The 16,941-nt window shown below is 42.1% G+C and overlaps 1 protein-coding gene across 3 annotated transcripts in view; it reads right to left on the reverse strand.

Moving 5' to 3' along the window:
• The window catches only part of RCOR1 (REST corepressor 1), a 137,824-nt gene that overhangs the window by 30,902 nt on the left and 89,981 nt on the right, over nt 1–16,941 (reverse strand). For all 3 annotated transcript variants that reach the window (XM_049899661.1, XM_049899660.1, XM_049899659.1), the window contains exon 3: nt 14,747–14,830. In XM_049899661.1, coding sequence (XP_049755618.1) covers nt 14,747–14,830 — 84 coding nt within the window. The remainder of the gene's footprint in view (nt 1–14,746; nt 14,831–16,941) is intronic.

Raw genomic sequence — 16,941 nt, forward strand, 5'->3', positions numbered from 1 at the left:
ATTGGGACAGTTGTACTCTGCCCTATAGGGTCACTAGGAGTCAGAATTGACTCAACAGCACCCAACAACATTAATGATGTTAAAGGGCTTTGCCAGAGTGTTAATATAATCTACCAGTCCTTCAAAGACAGCAATAAAATGTGATTTCTTTTTGAAGAGGCTGTGTCTTTCTTTCTTTTTAAATGCTTTATTATATTTTCGGTGAAAGTATACACAGCCCAACAGCTTCCCATTCAACAACTTCTACACATAGTGTTCAGTGACACTGGTTATACATTCTTCAGTGTGTGTCAACATTCTCATTATTCCCGTTCTAGTTGTTCTACTCCTATTAATTTAGTCTTACTCTTCTCATCTATGCTTTAGCGTAACTATTCTCCAACTATGCTTGACAGTAACTGTTCTTTGGTCTCAACCAGAAAATTTTTTATGAAGGCATAGTTCTCAAGAGTGAAATTCTTTACTTTTTGAGCTAAGCTGCTATAGTTAGCTACCAGAAAAATTTTTATGAAGGCACAGTTCTCAAGAGTGAAATTCTTTACTTTTTGAGCTAAGCTGCTATTTAGCTAAAAGGTGCTTTCAGGGTGTAATTTCTGCTCAAGGTTTAAAGAGGATCTCAGGGCAACAGTCTTAGGGATTCCTCCAGCCTCATGAAGAGGCTATTTACTAATGTAGTTATTCAATGAGCCCCCACCCCCACCTCTCGGTTAATTCTACAAAATCCCACCCAGTCTCAGACAACCCCATCTACTGAAGATAGGAAATAGGAACACCATACTTAACTACACACGTTTGGATTCAGCTTCTGCCATCTATTCCTACCTAAATACCCTATCTCCTCCTTCCAGTTTCAAGTGTATGACTGGATACATCCTATATCCCCCCACTCTGTGCCTTATTTTTACTTACCGGTAAAAGAACAGATTGACCGTATGACCTTAAAAGTCTCTTCCACGGTTAATATTTTATGAGTAATTAAAAAAAATTTTTTTAATGTTAAATTTAAACTTTCGTGTGCTGCATTAAAAAACAATTAAATCCCAAGAGAAAAAGGATAAGAGCATTCCTCCATTGTTACCCTAGTATTCATACATTCGTGTATCCTTTCAGGGAGTTTAAGTATTTACATTCTTATATATCACTATGTAAGATGTATACATAATATATATGTAGAAACTCACATGTTTTTAAAACGAATAATCACTAGAATGACATTTAGCTATGACTAATCATGACAAGGTGCCCTGGTGGCTCAGTGGTTAAGAGCTCGACTGCTAACAAAAAGGGTGGCGGTTCAAATACACCAGCCACTTCTGGGAAACCCTATAAGGCAGTTCTACTCTGTCCTATAGGGTTGCTATGAGTTGGAATCAACTTGACGACAAGGGGTTTGATTTTTTCAAAAAAAAAAATCAAGACAAGGCACATCCTCTCCTTAAAAATGTCCAAAATATACATGGTAAAGAACACAATCAGTGCAGTGACACACTTTCCTTCTGCAGGCAACTCAGTCCTCAAAATAATTTCATTAGCTACCATTTATGCTTTGCTTTGTAAACTACAAGCCGAAGGAATGAGCCATGTTTAAAACAAGGACAGTAACATCCTCTAACATTAAATGGCAGGAAAGGTATGAAAACTGACACTGTTAATTCTCCCCTAACCTCAAAAAAACCTACAGTGGAGACAGCCCTGGACCACGAGTCAAAATCCTGGTCTTTGTAAGGAGCTTGCTTAGGGAAGTCAAAATACATAAATGTAAAATATTATTAAAGTTAATCCCTTCATACATATTTGTGGAGATTCAATAGAGGTGGGGATATAGTTCATGACCATACAACTGATTTAACAAGAATAATCAAAGCCAATCCTTTAACTGCATTAGTGAATGCTGTGCTCTAATTTAGCAGTCCCAATCCTAATTGATCAGAATTATCTGATAAACTTTTTTAAGATACTGGTTCTTAGGCCCTTCCCTGTTTTGTGCATATGTGCATACATGAATGTGTATGTACGAGGGAAACACAGAGAGGGGCTATGTTACAGGTCGTACATGGGTATACTACAAGGTCTGGTCACAAACAGCAGGGTACAAGTCACTTTCCCTCTGTCGGCCCTGGGACTGAAAGCTGAGCTGCACACTGGCACAGTGAGGGTGTGGTGAGGATGCAGTGAGGGGGAGCGGTGAGGGGGGTGGTGAGGGGACCGGTGAGGGGACGGTGAGGGGGCAGTGAGGGAATGGTGAGGGGGCGGTGAGGGGGCAGTGAGGGAATGGCGAGGGGGCGGTGAGGGGGCAGTGAGGGAATGGTGAGGGGGCGGTGAGGGAGGTGGTGAGGAGGGCAGTGAGGGGGCAGTGAGGGAATGGTGAGGGGGCGGTGAGGGGGCAGTGAAGGAATGGTGAGGAGGGCAGTGAGGGAATGGTGAGGGGGCGGTGAGGGGGCAGTGAGGGAATGGTGAGGGGTGGTGAGGGGCAGTGAGGGGGCAGTGAGGGAATGGTGAGGGGGCGGTGAGCGGGCAGTGAGGGAATGGTGAGGAGGGTGGTGAGGGGGCAGTGAGGGAGGTGGTGAGGAGGGCAGTGAGGGAATGGTGAGGGGGTGGTGAGGGGGCAGTGAGGGAATGGTGAGGGGTGGTGAGGGGCAGTGAGGGGGCAGTGAGGGAATGGTGAGGGGGCGGTGAGCGGGCAGTGAGGGAATGGTGAGGAGGGCGGTGAGGGGGCAGTGAGGGAGGTGGTGAGGAGGGCAGTGAGGGAATGGTGAGGGGGTGGTGAGGGGGCAGTGAGGGAACGGTGAGGGGGCGGTGAGGGGGCAGTGAGGGAATGACGAGGGAGCGGTGAGGGGGCAGTGAGGGAATGGCGAGGGGGCGGTGAGGGGGCAGTGAGGGAATGGCGAGGGGGCAGTGAGGGAGGTGGTGAGGAGGGCAGCGAGGGAATGGTGAGGGGGCGGTAAGGGGGCAGTGAGGGAATGGCGAGGAGGCGGTGAGGGGGCAGTGAGGGAGGTGGTGAGGAGGGCAGTGAGGGGGCAGTGAGGGAATGGTGAGGGGGCAGTGAGGGGGCAGTGAAGGAATGGTGAGGAGGGCAGTGAGGGAGGTGGTGAGGAGGGCAGTGAGGGAATGGCGAGGGGGCGGTGAGGGAGGTGGTGAGGAGGGCAGTGAGGGAATGGTGAGGAGGCAGTGAGGGAGGTGGTGAGGGGGGTAGTGAGGGAATGGTGAGGGGGCGGTGAGGGGGCAGTGAGGGAATGGCGAGGGGGCAGTGAGGGAATGGTGAGGAGGCAGTGAGGGAGGTGGTGGGGGGGCAGTGAGGGAATGGTGAGGGAGCGGTGAGGGGGGCCGTTAGAGTACTGGCATACAGCAGGCATGCTGGGAGGGGGCAGATTTTCCCACTGTAAGTCCTACCATTTTCAATGCTTGAATCTTGAGAGGAGTTTTGCTTTATTCAGTAAAGAAACCCTCAATAAGAACTGCTGTAGAAACAGGCAAAGTAACATATTTCACATTTAATTATTATCCACTGATTCAACAACGTTCTCAGGCCTACTGTGTGCCTGGTGCTATAGTCATGATTAAAATAAATAATCTCTGCCCTCATGGAACTTATATTCTGGCTGGTAAGAGAAATAACTATATAAATAATTAATTCCAATTATTACAATGCCAGAGAAAAAGAAACATGAATGCATTTAACTGGGAAACCTGAGCTGCAGAATGAAGGCAGGCTTCTCTTCTACTGGAAAAGCACATTATAAATTCCTACTAACTCATGTGTTATTTACAGTAGTAAAAAACTGAAAAAAAGCTAAATGTTCAACAATGGGACACGGTTAAATAAATTAAGGTACAAAACAGGATACCATTCAGTATCAAAACTCAGTTTAATTTTTAATTACAGGAAAATCAAAGTTGAAACACTGTAAGTATGACCCCATTTGTGTTCAAAATCCTCTGAAGACGCCCTTCTAAGAGTTCCCAGGCCACAGTTCTGCATCACATTTGACTACAGCTGCCTCAGAAAACTTTTTGGTTTTCTACAAAAAAGGAAAGAGGGAATAAGACTGGGACTAAAACCTGGCCTGACTGTACCTACACGTCAAAGAAGACAAGACTATTCATCTAGTAAGCCTTTTTCGATTTGTTACCAACATCACTTTGTTTTGCTAACTTTGAACTGCTTCTCCACACGCAAGCAACGAGTGTGAGAAGTCAGGCTACGGCATCCATTGCTGCAGGACCCCAGGAGAGAAAAGGCGGTGCGGGTTGCCAAGAGAACCAGAAGGACCAGTCACTTGGGACTGGGTGACACAGGGTGTACTCTGGGGGCTGGTGCTCTGGTAGAGTGTGAAATAGCAGGAGGCCCCTGTGTCTTGGAGTCCCTGGGTGGTGGAAACAGTTAATGCACTTGGCTGTTAACAGAAAGGTTGGAGGTTTGAGTCTACCCAGAGGTGCCTAGGAAAAAAGACCTGGTGATCTACTTCTGAAAAATCAGCCACTGAAAGTCCTATGGAGCACAGTTCTAGTCTGACACACGTGGGGTTGCCATGAGTTGGGAGTCAACTCAATGGCAACTGGCCCAGGTCTTTCTGTCAAAATCAGGAGTTCTCTCTTCCTCTTCCCCAGCAAGCCAGTCCAAAAGCCATTAGGTAGAGCTGAGCATCTGGGGTGGAGACCAAGTAAGCTTAGGAGGAAGACCCTGAGGGAGGGCAGTCTGGAATGGGGTGAGGAGGATGCCTACAGATGGGGAAGGGGAGAGAAGGGGAACATCCATGCAGGAGGGCAGCTGTACAATCACAACAGGGTCTGGGGAGCACCGCCAACACGGAGATGATGTCACAGCACAGAAACAGGCGGCCTAGTTGGTCTCAACAGATATTGGTGGAATAAATGTAGTATCACGCTTTAAACAACAACAAAAAAATCTCCCTACTGTCGAGTTGATTCTGACTCAAAGCAACCATACGGGGCAGCGCAGAACTACCCCATAGGGTTTCCAAGACTATAAATCTTTATGGAATCAGATTGACACATCTTTCTCCTGAGGAGTAGCTCATGGGTTCAAACAACTGACCATCTGGTTAGCAGGCATGTTAAAGGGCACCTGGACCACTCACCTAACCCCATACTGGAATGATCTTCATCTCCTCTGAGCATATCCAGGCACTCTGGATCATTGCTGATTTGACTTCCTAAATCCATCAAACCTCTGTTTAACAGCACTGACCTTGGTTAGGGCATCTACTCCTTTCCCCTGGAACGGTATCAACAATTTACCACCTCTAATCGGAAACCCTGGTGGCGTAGTGGTCAAGTGCTACGGCTGCTAACCAAGAGGTCAGCAGTTCAAATCCACCAGGCGCTGCCTGGAAACTCTATGGTGCAGTTCTACTCTGTCCTATACGGTTGCTAGGAGTCGGAATCGACTTGAGGGCAGTGGGTTTGGTTTGGTTTGGATTCTCTATTCTTCTCTAAACCACAGGGCTGTCAGTTAGCTTTCTAATGTAAACCTTACCCCTTCTAGCTAAAAATCCTTCAGGGAATCCTCAGCTCTAAGAATTCAGCTTTTCCAGTATCACTGCTTCTCATTCCCCCAAAGACATGTGTTCCAGTTAAGCAGGTCTCAAAACTAAAGCACTGGACCCCTCCCCCCCAATCTCCCTCTCTCCCTGCCTTTACGAATACAAATGCCATCATTTCTTCTGTCTAGAGTGCACTTGTGCCCCTTGTCCATCCTGCGAACTCCTATTCATTCTTCTACATTTTACTCAAATGTCAACAGTCTCCAAAGCTTTCCTTGTTCTCATGCAGGAGAAGATGGAGCTTTACGTTGGGTCCCAATGGAAGCAACAGAACATTAAATGGTACACAGAGATGCTGGATGCTAAAACAATGTAAGACCGACTGTCCTCTTGTCCAATTAGTGAGCATTTTTCCATTTCTCCCTCACTGTTGCCAAAGTTCTTGATTCCACCACATGTTTATTTTTACTTCATTCACTCCTTTGTCCCCTAAATCTCATGTCATTCTTTCATCAAGTAATTTTCACTAAGTAAATTTCCACAATCATTTGATATAATACTATTTAAACTCTCTTGTTCCTATCCACTGAGCCGTGGTGACGCAGTGCTTAGGAGCTGGGCTGCTAACCAAAAGGCTGGCAGTTCGAATCTACCAGCCATGCCTTAGAAACCCTATGGGGCAGTTCTACTCTGTCCCATAGGGCCACTATGAGTCAGAATCGACTTGACGGCAGTGGGTTTTTCGGGTCCCTATCTATGCTGCTTGGAACCATGTCGACTTTCTCTACATGTAAGGAGTCTCTCTACAAGGTACACTCCTCCAGGACTACCAGGTACCTAGGTACATATAGGCTGAATCGCCACTGAATGTTTCAGACAGCACCCAAGGCAACTAGTGTGATATTAGCAGTGCTTTAAGTATTCAATTTACAATTTATTAAATGAAGGAGCACACGAAGGCAGATACATGAACAAAAATAAAATGCAGGCTGGAGACTGGAGATCCAGCCCATACTCCATTCCAAACTAGCTGTGAGGCTGCAGCACTTAACTTCCTAGACTCAGTTTTTCACCTCTAAAAAGAGGTGAGTTCGACTAGAGAAAATACAAGTAAATTACTTGTTTACATGTTCATTTTCTTCTCTCTCTCCCCAGATAGACTATAAATTTCCAGAATCCCAAACACCTGATTCCAGGCACACAAAGCTGCTCAATAAAAATGAATGAAAATCACTTCTCACTATATAAAATCAAATTCAGTATACAGGTAGTCCCCGGCTTACGATGTAATTCAAGTTACGACGAATCACACTTCCGACTGTCCATTTTTGGTTTTTCTGGTACACGTTATTATTGCTGGTAATAAGTACTACATACAATGCTGCGTCGCATAATTTGCTGATGTCATCATTTCTTTAAGTTCATATGTAATGTTTCCAACCCCCAAAGACAAATAAAGATTGGATTTATAAAGATACTAATAATAAAAGGCAGTTAGTAAAGAAACTTAAGGAAAAAAAAAAAAAAGAAAGGTGTTTCACTTAATGTCAGAACCAACTTACGACCAAGTCGTCGGAACGGGCCCCCACTGTAAGCCAGGAACTACCTGTAGCCCCCACAGAGATACTTCTGGAGGGAATTTAACACCATGAATCTAAGATTGACCTAGACAAATAAATACTGAGCCAGAAAAATGGAAAAGAATGAAAATGCTACTCAAACAGGAATCAACAGGTCAATGAAATAAAAATCAAGAGCCCGAGCCCAACACAGACCTTTGAGTTTAATATAAGTAAAGGGAAAAAAATAATTCAATAAATTCTAAATGGAGTAAACATGTAAGCAGGGAGTGGGGACAGGATCACAAGAAAACACAGGTATATATTTTTGTAGTTTGTTTTTTGGGGGGTAGCAGGGGGAACCTTTTTCAGTGTGAGAGTATACTAGGGGCCACAGATTAATAAATTTATATATACACATACACATTTTTTGTTCAAGTATATATTTAAATCAAAATAAGATTAATAAATTTTAGCTGTGTGCCTGTGTACATATATACGCATAAATCAAAAATGGAATAAGACATAAAAAGAATTAAATTATAGTAATGCCTTTTAAGTTTAGTAATAATTAATAAAATCCTTTTCTATCAGTTCAGCAAAGTTTCAAAAATTTATATACCTAGTGCCATGGTGGTTTTGGAAAACAGACACACATACATATATCTCTTTAGAGGAAATCTGGAAAAATCCTCCAAAATTTAAAATATACGTACCATTTGGTCTAGCAACCCAGCTTGTAAGAACTTGTCTTTCAGACGCACCCACAGGCTGTTCACTGTAGCACCGTTCAGAAATGCGTAAACTATGGAACACTCATCATGTCTGCTGTTGTTAGTTGCTGTCAAGTCATTCCAGGAAAAAGATAAATCTACAGGGATCACCAGCATCCCTGGGTGGTGCAAATGATTAACGCGGTTGGTTGTTAACCGAAAGATTGGAGAGATTCAAGTCTACCCAGAGGCGCCTCAGAAGAAAGGCCTGGGCAACCTACTTCCAAAACACAAGCCACTGAAAACCCTGGGGAGCACGGTCCTACTCTGACACACGTGGGGTTGCCAGAGCCGGAGTCTACTCGATGGCAACTGGTTTTTTTTACAGGGACTAACAGACATCCAGAAAATTAACAACTGTTAACTTGGGGAAAGTAGGACAGTTTTTCACTTTTTAAAATTTTAGACACTGAGTTTTGGGTTTTTTGTTTGTTTGTTTGTTTAAAAGAAATAATATTATTTGTCCATTGAACTATGAATTCTATTTCTAGGGATTTATCCTAAATAAATAAATGAAAATGTTCACTGCAGCTTTTATTAAAAGAGTTTAAAAAAAAAGAAAAAGATTTCAAATATCTGTCCCCAAAAAAAGGCTAAATGATGGTACATTCATATTTGGTACAGTTAAAAATTAGGCAAATGCACTGAGATGGTACAAAGCCACAGATATATTAAGAACACTGCTAAACAGCTCATATTTTATGAAAAAAATTTAAATACTTGTTAATATGCATTAAAATATTAGGGAAAATACAGACATTGTAAAAAATGGCTATGGGAGGCTCTCACTGGCTACATTATACATCCTGTATTGTTTGAATTTTCGGTAATGAGCATATATTTTTATAATCATAAGACAATTTTTAAAACTGTCAGTAACCGAAACTAAACATACAAAGTAAAGATCAGTCCACAGACTGGTCCACATCTACCATGGCCTCCACCAGACTGAGCCTAGTACAGCTAGATGGTGCCCGGCTACCACCACCAACTGCTCTGACAGGGATCACAATAGAGGGTCCCTGACAGGGCTGGAGAAATTGTAGAACAAAATTCTAACTCACGAAAAAACACCAGACTTGCTGGCCTGACATAGACTGGAGAAACCCTGAGTGTATGGCCCCCGGACACCCTTTTAGAACTTCCGAGGTTCACCCTTCAACCAAAGATTAGACAGACCTATAAAACAATATGAGACTAAAGGGGCACAACAGCCCAGGGGGCAAGTACAATAAGGAAGGAGGGGACAAGAAAGCTGGTAACGGGGAACCCAAGGTCAAGAAGGGAGAGTGTTGACATGTCATGAGGCTGTTAACCAATGTCATAAAACAATATGTGTACTGTTTATGAGAAACTAGTTTGTTCTGTAAACCTTCATCTGAAGTTTACAAAAAAAAAAAAAAGAATAAGCAAATAGGGTAGCAATTTGTTTTCACTACAATTTCAGGAGAAGTGATTCTCGGAGAATTAGTGGTTTCAGTGTCAGGGTTTGGGGCAAGAGAGGTAAACTGAGAAGGAGCAAGTGAAAGTGGAGAGTGAGACAGAGTAGAGAGGGAGCTGAGGGTCAGTGGGGTGGGGGAATCTTAGCAGTTGTCTGAGTGGGAAACTTCGGAAAGAGTTGTCTAAAGCAGATTTTAAGGACGTAGCCTTTATGATAAAAACAAAAAACCCAAACCTGTTGCTGTTGAGCCAATTCCAACTATGGCGATCCCAGAGTAGAACTGCTCCACAAGGTTTTCTTGGCTGTAATCTTAGGGAAGCAGATCGCCAGGGCCTTCTTCTGTGGTGCCTCTGGTGGGTTAGCACTGCCAACCTTTAGGTTAGTAGTCAAGCACAAACCATTTGTGCCATCTAGGGAGGGACCTTGCCTTTATATGCTGTGTAACATCTCTTGCCCTGCTCCTTTAAGAAAACCACAGTAAAGAGCAACATTCTCTTCTGTCCAGTGTGGTAACCAGTAGCCACACAAGGCTAGTGAGCCCTGGAAGTACGGCTGGCCTGAACTGAGGTGTGCTGCTAGTATAACACACACACCGGATTTCCAATATAAAAAAAAAGTAAAACATCCATCTCATTAATATTATAAAAACTGAATGAGTATTCAAATGATACCATTTTCAATATACTGAATGAATAAAGTATATTACTAAAGTTAAAAAAAAAAAAAAAAGTTTCAGTAACCCTATCAGGCAGAATTCTAGAACAGCCCTCTGAGAAGAAACCAATACAGAAAAAGCCAGGGATTTACAGACAATCTTACTTAGAATTTTAGATACCTGCTAGAACTGCATATATGTACTATATCTCTTAATCCTACTTAAAGTCAGAATAAATGCTAAATAACCCAGGCTTACACATTATTTTAAAATGAAAAAGGCATGTAGAAAAGATTTCTCTTTTTTTGCTTGTGAACGGGGGGAGGTGAAGAGGAGAGGACAGATGGCAATGAGCAAATTTTATATACTTGTTTGCTTTAACACTATAATTACATTTAAAATATTGTGAGGCTTAACTATGGTTAGACTACTAGCCAAGGAGTATGATGCCCAATGTTGCACAAAAAAAAGAACCAAAACCACATCAAGGAACCCACACTACACCGCCATCCTTGCATTCAGGCACTCAGGAAAGCTCTCTTCAGGCCACAATTCCATTTCTAGGAATACGTCTTAAGAAAATATTAAAAATAAATAGAGGCCAACATGCTGTGACTCAATTTTCAGTGTAGCTTTCTTTTACAACAGCAACAAATTAGGAGTGACCTAAATATTCAACAGAACAATGACTGCATACATTGATATGAATATGATGGAATATTACCCAGTTATTAACAATGTTGTAAAAGGCTTTTAACAGCATGGGGAAGTGCTTAGGTCAAGGTTTAGGAAGACAAACCAAAACTCAAAGCAAATCCATTGCCATCAAGTCGATTTTGACTCATAGCAACCCTACAGGACAGAGTAGAAGTGCTCCATAGGGTTTCCAAGGAGCAGCTGGTGGATTTGAACTGCCAGCCTTTAAGTCAGCAGCCAAGCTCTTAACCACTGTGCCACCACGGCTCCAAAGTGAAAGTTCTAGGGGGCACCAGGAAGACAAAACACACCCACATATGGGCACACCACCATTTCAATTATGCAAACATGCACAGAGAAAAAGACTGGAAGAAGTATTCGAAAATGCAGAATAATGGTTATCACTGAGTAACAGAATAATGGGTGATTTTTTTCTTGTTTATACTTTTCTGTGTCTTCTGAATGTTCACCAATATATAAACATTACTTTTTATGGCTTTTAAAGTTTTAACCTATATTGACAGGGCTTACAAATTGCCCTTGTTTAAAAGTCCACTAACTTTCCCATATTCTGCTCTTTTCTTTTAGGTCTAGAAAAAACAAAATAAAGTTCTGACTCCAAAGACTCCAGTGGGTAATAAATAGCAAAAGGTATTAATACAATCTTAAACTATAGTAACAGAGGTATGCATGGCTGGAATGAAGAGGAAACAGACTTAACAAACTCAACCTGGGAGCAATGTTTAGAAACATGACCCATGAGTGAAGAGTCAGCAAGCCTGGACACTACTTCTGGTTCCATCACTGACTACTTGCGTTAGTTTTGTAATACTCTTTGAACTGTTAAACTCTCAGCTGTAAAATGGAGGCAAGAACTTGCTCTTGGGTTATCCTGAAGACTGAATGATATAGGATCATGGAAAGCATTTTAGCACCATGCTTGGCATAAAAATTTATCAAACACTTACTATTATTAATTTTCAGTCCTGGACACCATAACTTAAGATGGGCATTGTGACCGACTGGAATGTATCCAGGAGAGCAACAGAGATGTAAACAGACCCAGAACTCATATCATCTGAAAAAAACTTAAAGCAACGAGGTAGGTTTAGCTTGGATTAAGGTCATCAGGGAGGCAGGATGAATGAATATCTAAAACTCACAGGGAAGCAGACTTAATTAACAGATATCAGGGAAATAAAGCTTTAAAAATTATAGGGAGGCATATTTTCAGCTCCATCCAAGAAAGAACAGCATGTTCTAAAATGGAATGGATTATTTTTGTAAATTGCTGCAAGTGTGGAAAGAAAAAAAAAAAAACTCAGAAAATTCTTAAAAGGTCTTTCCTAGCACAAAGGTACCAGAAGTGCCAATATTCTTTTCTTCCCGTTCTGTTCTCCATTATAAACTCATAAAATAGCACCCCGAAGAACGTAAAATTAAGATATTCTTTAAAAAAACAGATTATACTGAGAAAACTACTTTATTACTGCTGAAGTTGACATTACTAAGAGCAGTCAAATTTCCTGTGTCCCATGGAGGGTGTTGCACATAAAACAACAAACCAAGATCCCTCTGGGTAAAGATTAAACATGTTTCTTTGATGATATGTTCTCAGCGCCCTAAATATGATGAGCATGGATTTTGAATATCCAAGAGAAGAATATAATATGCATCATCTGTCACACTTACTTGGCAGCGGAAACCTGTTAACAACTATTTTAATACTTCAAAACACAATTAGGGAAATCCTGATGGAAGCCTAAGAGTTCCAATTTTACTCTCAATGTAATAGACTCCTTAGAGACATTTACCACTGATGGCCTTCTAAGCCCTGCCGTGTTCTAGAGCAATGGTTCTTAACCTGTTTTTGTCAAAAGACCCCTTATAGAATTCAATGCCTCTCTCCAGAAAAATGCACGTTCATCAAAAATTTTGCATGTGACGAACAGACATATACACACCCCCTTGTTCATTACAAGATTGTTCACAATAGCAAAAAGATGGAAACTTAGATGCCCTTCAGCAGATGAATGGATAAACTATGGTACATACACACAATGGAGTATTACGTAGCGATGAAGAAGGATGAATCTGGGAAGCATCTCATAGCATGTGTGCATCTGGAGGACATTATGATGAGTGAAATAAGTCATTGACAAATGGACAAATACTGTACGAGACCACTACTATAAAGACTCATGAAAAGGTTTACATATAAAAAGAAACAATCTTTGACGGTTACAAGGGAGGGGAAGGGTGGGGATGGAAAAACAGTAACAATAGATAAGTGGAAACTTTGGTGAAGGGTAAGACAGTACACAATACTGGGGAAGCCAACACAACCTTACAAGGCAAGGTCATGGTAGTGCTATAGACACATCCAAAATGCCTGAGGGACTGAACTGCTGGGCTGAGGGCTGTGGGGACCATGGTCTCAGGGAACAGCTAGCTCAACTGGCATTAAGAGTTTATAAAGAGTATGTTCTACATTCTACTTTGATGAATAGTGTCTGGGGTCTTAAGAGCCTGTGACCGGCCATCTAGGACACTCCACTGGTCTCGACCCTTCAGGAGCAAAGAATAAAGAAAACTAAAGATACAAGGGAAAGACTAGTCCAAAGGACTAATGGACCACATCTTCCATGGACCCTACCAGACCGAGTCCAGTAAAACTAGATGGTGCTTGGCTATCACCACTGACTGCTCTGACAGGAGTCACAACAGAGAGTCCTGGACAGAGCTGGAGAAAAATGTAGAACAAAATTCTAATTCAAAAACAAAGACCAGACTTGCCGGCCTGACGAGAGTCTAGAGAAACCCTGAGTGTATGGCCCCCGACACCCTTTCAGCTCAGTAATGAGGTCACTCCTGAGGCTCACCTTCAGCCAAAGACGTAACATGCCCATGGAACGAAACAAGCGTAAAGGGGTGCACCAACCCTGCGGCAGGAACTGAAAGGCAGGAGGGAACAGGAAAGCTGGTAATAGGGAACCCAGGGTTGAAAAGGGACGGTGTTGGCACGTCGTGGGGCTGTTAACCAGTGTCATAGAACAATGTGTGTACTAACTGTTTGGTGAGAAACTAGTCCTACAAATCTTCTTCTAAAGTACAATGAAAAAAATTCTTTTTTGCATGTGAATTTCAAGTTCACAGACCCCAAAAAGACCATTCACAAATCCCTGCTGAAAAATTCTCAAAAAAGGAGTTTAGTCTTCTTCTCTCTCATGAGGAAACCCTGGTGGCTTAGTGGTTAAGTGCTACAACTGCTAACCAAAAGGCTGGCAGTTCAAATCTACCAGGCGCTCCTTGGAAACTCTATGGGGTAGTTCTACTCTGTCCGATAGGATCGCTATGAGTTGGAACCGACTCAACAGCAACAGGTTTTTGGGTTTTCTCTTACGAAGTTATGAAGAAAATAAAGACTTTGAAAATGGCAGTTTAACTTATGGAAAAGTATAACAAAAAATTAATCTTGTATGGCATCAGTTGAACAGATGGGACAGAAAAGCTGAGAAATCAGACTCTGAAAATACAATTAATATTACCAACAGCTACAGGGCCCCTTCCTTCCACCCCCACCCCCCCAAAAATGAAATGTAGCTCAGAATATTCATCCTAATAAACTTTTAAAACATAAAACAAATAAATTGCCAACTCAAAGTTTTCCTTCCAGCTAGGCAGGTCTTATAAGGTCTATTTCCAATAATACACATTTGGACTCTGTCATCTTTTTAATCTTCACCTTAAAAATCTGACCATTTCTCTGTCCTTAGAAATTTATAAATTCCCAGCTAAGGGAGGTACATGATGAGTCATGATTTTCTTCCCACTCTGAGTCTCTCTTTCTAGTTACTTCAGAATTAGCTACACAAAGCATTGTGGAAAAAGTGGGAAATTATGAAACCACAAGGTTAAAAATCTTTAAGTCATTATGACAGACCACAGTAAAAAAAAAAAAAAGTTATTTCCAAACTCCAAATTATTTCTTTTAAATAGAGAAATGAAAAAGAATTTATGAGAAATGAAATATATGTTGAGAATTTTAGCCACAAAGGTACCTTTAAAACCTTACGTTAAATAAAAAGAGTGAAAAATAAATGTGTTTGAAGACTTACGTTTTGCCTCTGAGAGATTTTGATTAGGTGACCAGACTAGCATTCCAAGATTTTCTCTTTCTTGACTGCGTCTTGCCAGTTTAGCTTGGTAGAAATAAAAAAGAAAATTCTTATGTAATTATTATAATTTAACAGATATAACAAGCAATGAGTAACAACAAGACTTTGGTCTTTAAGCCTGAGAGCGTGATGACATCACCCACCTTTTACCTAAACCTGCCTTAATGGGACCCATGTGCTTAGCATTATAGGGTGATGGGATGGGTGGGGGTGGCTCCCAAATCAGCTGAGACAATGTTACTGCCAAGCACTTTTGTATCTTACCTTTTTTTTTTAACTTAAGAAACAGGTACCATGTAGAGTTGTTAGGTACTGTCGAGTCAGCTCCGACTCATAGCAAGCCTAGGCACAAGAGAAAGAAGCACTGCCCAGTCCTGTGCCATCCTCACAATCGTTGCTATGTTTGAGCCCATTGTTGCAGCTACTGCTGTCAATCCACCTCATTTAGAGTCTTCCTCTTCTTTTTGCTGACCCTCTACTTTACCAAGCATGATGTCCTTCTCCAGGGATTGGTCCCTCTTGATAACATGTCCAAAGTACAAAAGACAAAGTCTCACCACCCTCCCTTTGAAGGGCAATTCTGGCTGTACTTCTTTCAAGGCAGATTTGTTCCTTCTTCTGGCAGTCCATTTATATTCAATATTCTTCACCAACACAATTCAAAGGCATCAATTCTTCCTTCGTCTTCCTTATTCACTGACCAGCTTTCACATGCATATTGAAGCAACTGAAAATACCATGGCTTACATCAAGCACACCTTAGTCCTCAAAGTGACATCTTTGCTTTTTAACACTTTAAAGAGGTCTTTTGCAGCAGATCTGCCGAATGTAATGTGTCTTTTGATTTCCTGACTGCTGCTCCATGGGCATTGATTGTGGATTCAAGTTAAATGAAATCCTTGAAAACTTCAATATCTTCTCCATTTATCTTGATGTTGCTTATTAGTCCAGTTGTGAGGATTTCTGTTTTATGCTGAGATGTAATCCAAGCTGAAGGCTGTAGTCTAGTCTTCGATCTTCATAGTAAGTGCTTCAAATCCTCTTCACTTTCAGCAACCAAGGTTTTGTCATCTGCATATCACAGGTTGTTAATGAGTCTTCCTCCAATCCTGATGTCCCGTTCTTGTAAATATAGTCCACCTTCTCTGACTATCTGCTCAGCGTACAGACTGAAAAACTATGGTAAAAGGATGCAACCCTGACAAATGCCTCTCCTGATTTTAAACCACACTGTATCCCCTTGTTCTGTTTGAATGACTGCCTCTCGGTCTATGTACAGGTTCTGCATGAGCACAATTATATGTTCTGGAAATCCTGTTCTTCATAATGTTATCCATTTGTTATGATCCATACAGACGAATATCTTACAGTTATTCCTATTTGACAGATCCTGTGTAATTCATAGTGCTCACACTTTGGGTCTTTCCTCCCCAGCCTTCCAACATTTCTCTTTGAAATAACGCTCCCAGAGAATTTAATGTATGTTTTGATCACCCTCACCCTTCTCTGCCATTAATAACTTTATAGTGACTTGACAATAGAAATCCAAAGATTCTTTTAACAACATTATTTTAAAAATTTAACCTGAGGGAGCCAAGATGGCGGAATACACAGACGCTTCCGGCGAGCCCTCTTTACAACAAACACCCGAAAAAAACGAGTGAAACAAGTATATTTGTGACAAGCTGGGAGCCCTGAACTTCAAAGGCAAGCTCAGACAACGAACTGAGGGGCAGGGGAAGGAAGAGACCTTTCAGAAGCGGAAAGGATTGACCAGACCTGAAAGGCGGGGAGCCCTGAGGCACCATTCCTGAGCAGCGGCAGCAGCAGCGGGCTGGTACTAGCACTCGGCAGCAGTTTCCTCAGGGACAAGCAGCAGCCACACAGCCCACACACACCTCTGGAACCTGAGAACCGTGCTCTCGGCAAAAGCTAAGTGTTTGTGTATATGTTACCGGGCCCCGGCACCCCAAGCTGGCTTCAGAGGCTGAATCCCTGGGTCTGAGATAGACCCTGGTGAGCACCCAGAGCCATCGTCCCGGCCTTGGGAGAGCAAAAAAAATTTGCATTTAGGGGAAAAGATAATTTGCTAGCTCCAATAACCAGGGGAGCTCAGGACAGAAGCAGCTCCTGTC

This window comes from Elephas maximus, chromosome 10, assembly GCF_024166365.1.
Source record: "Elephas maximus indicus isolate mEleMax1 chromosome 10, mEleMax1 primary haplotype, whole genome shotgun sequence".
NCBI lineage: Eukaryota > Metazoa > Chordata > Mammalia > Proboscidea > Elephantidae > Elephas > Elephas maximus.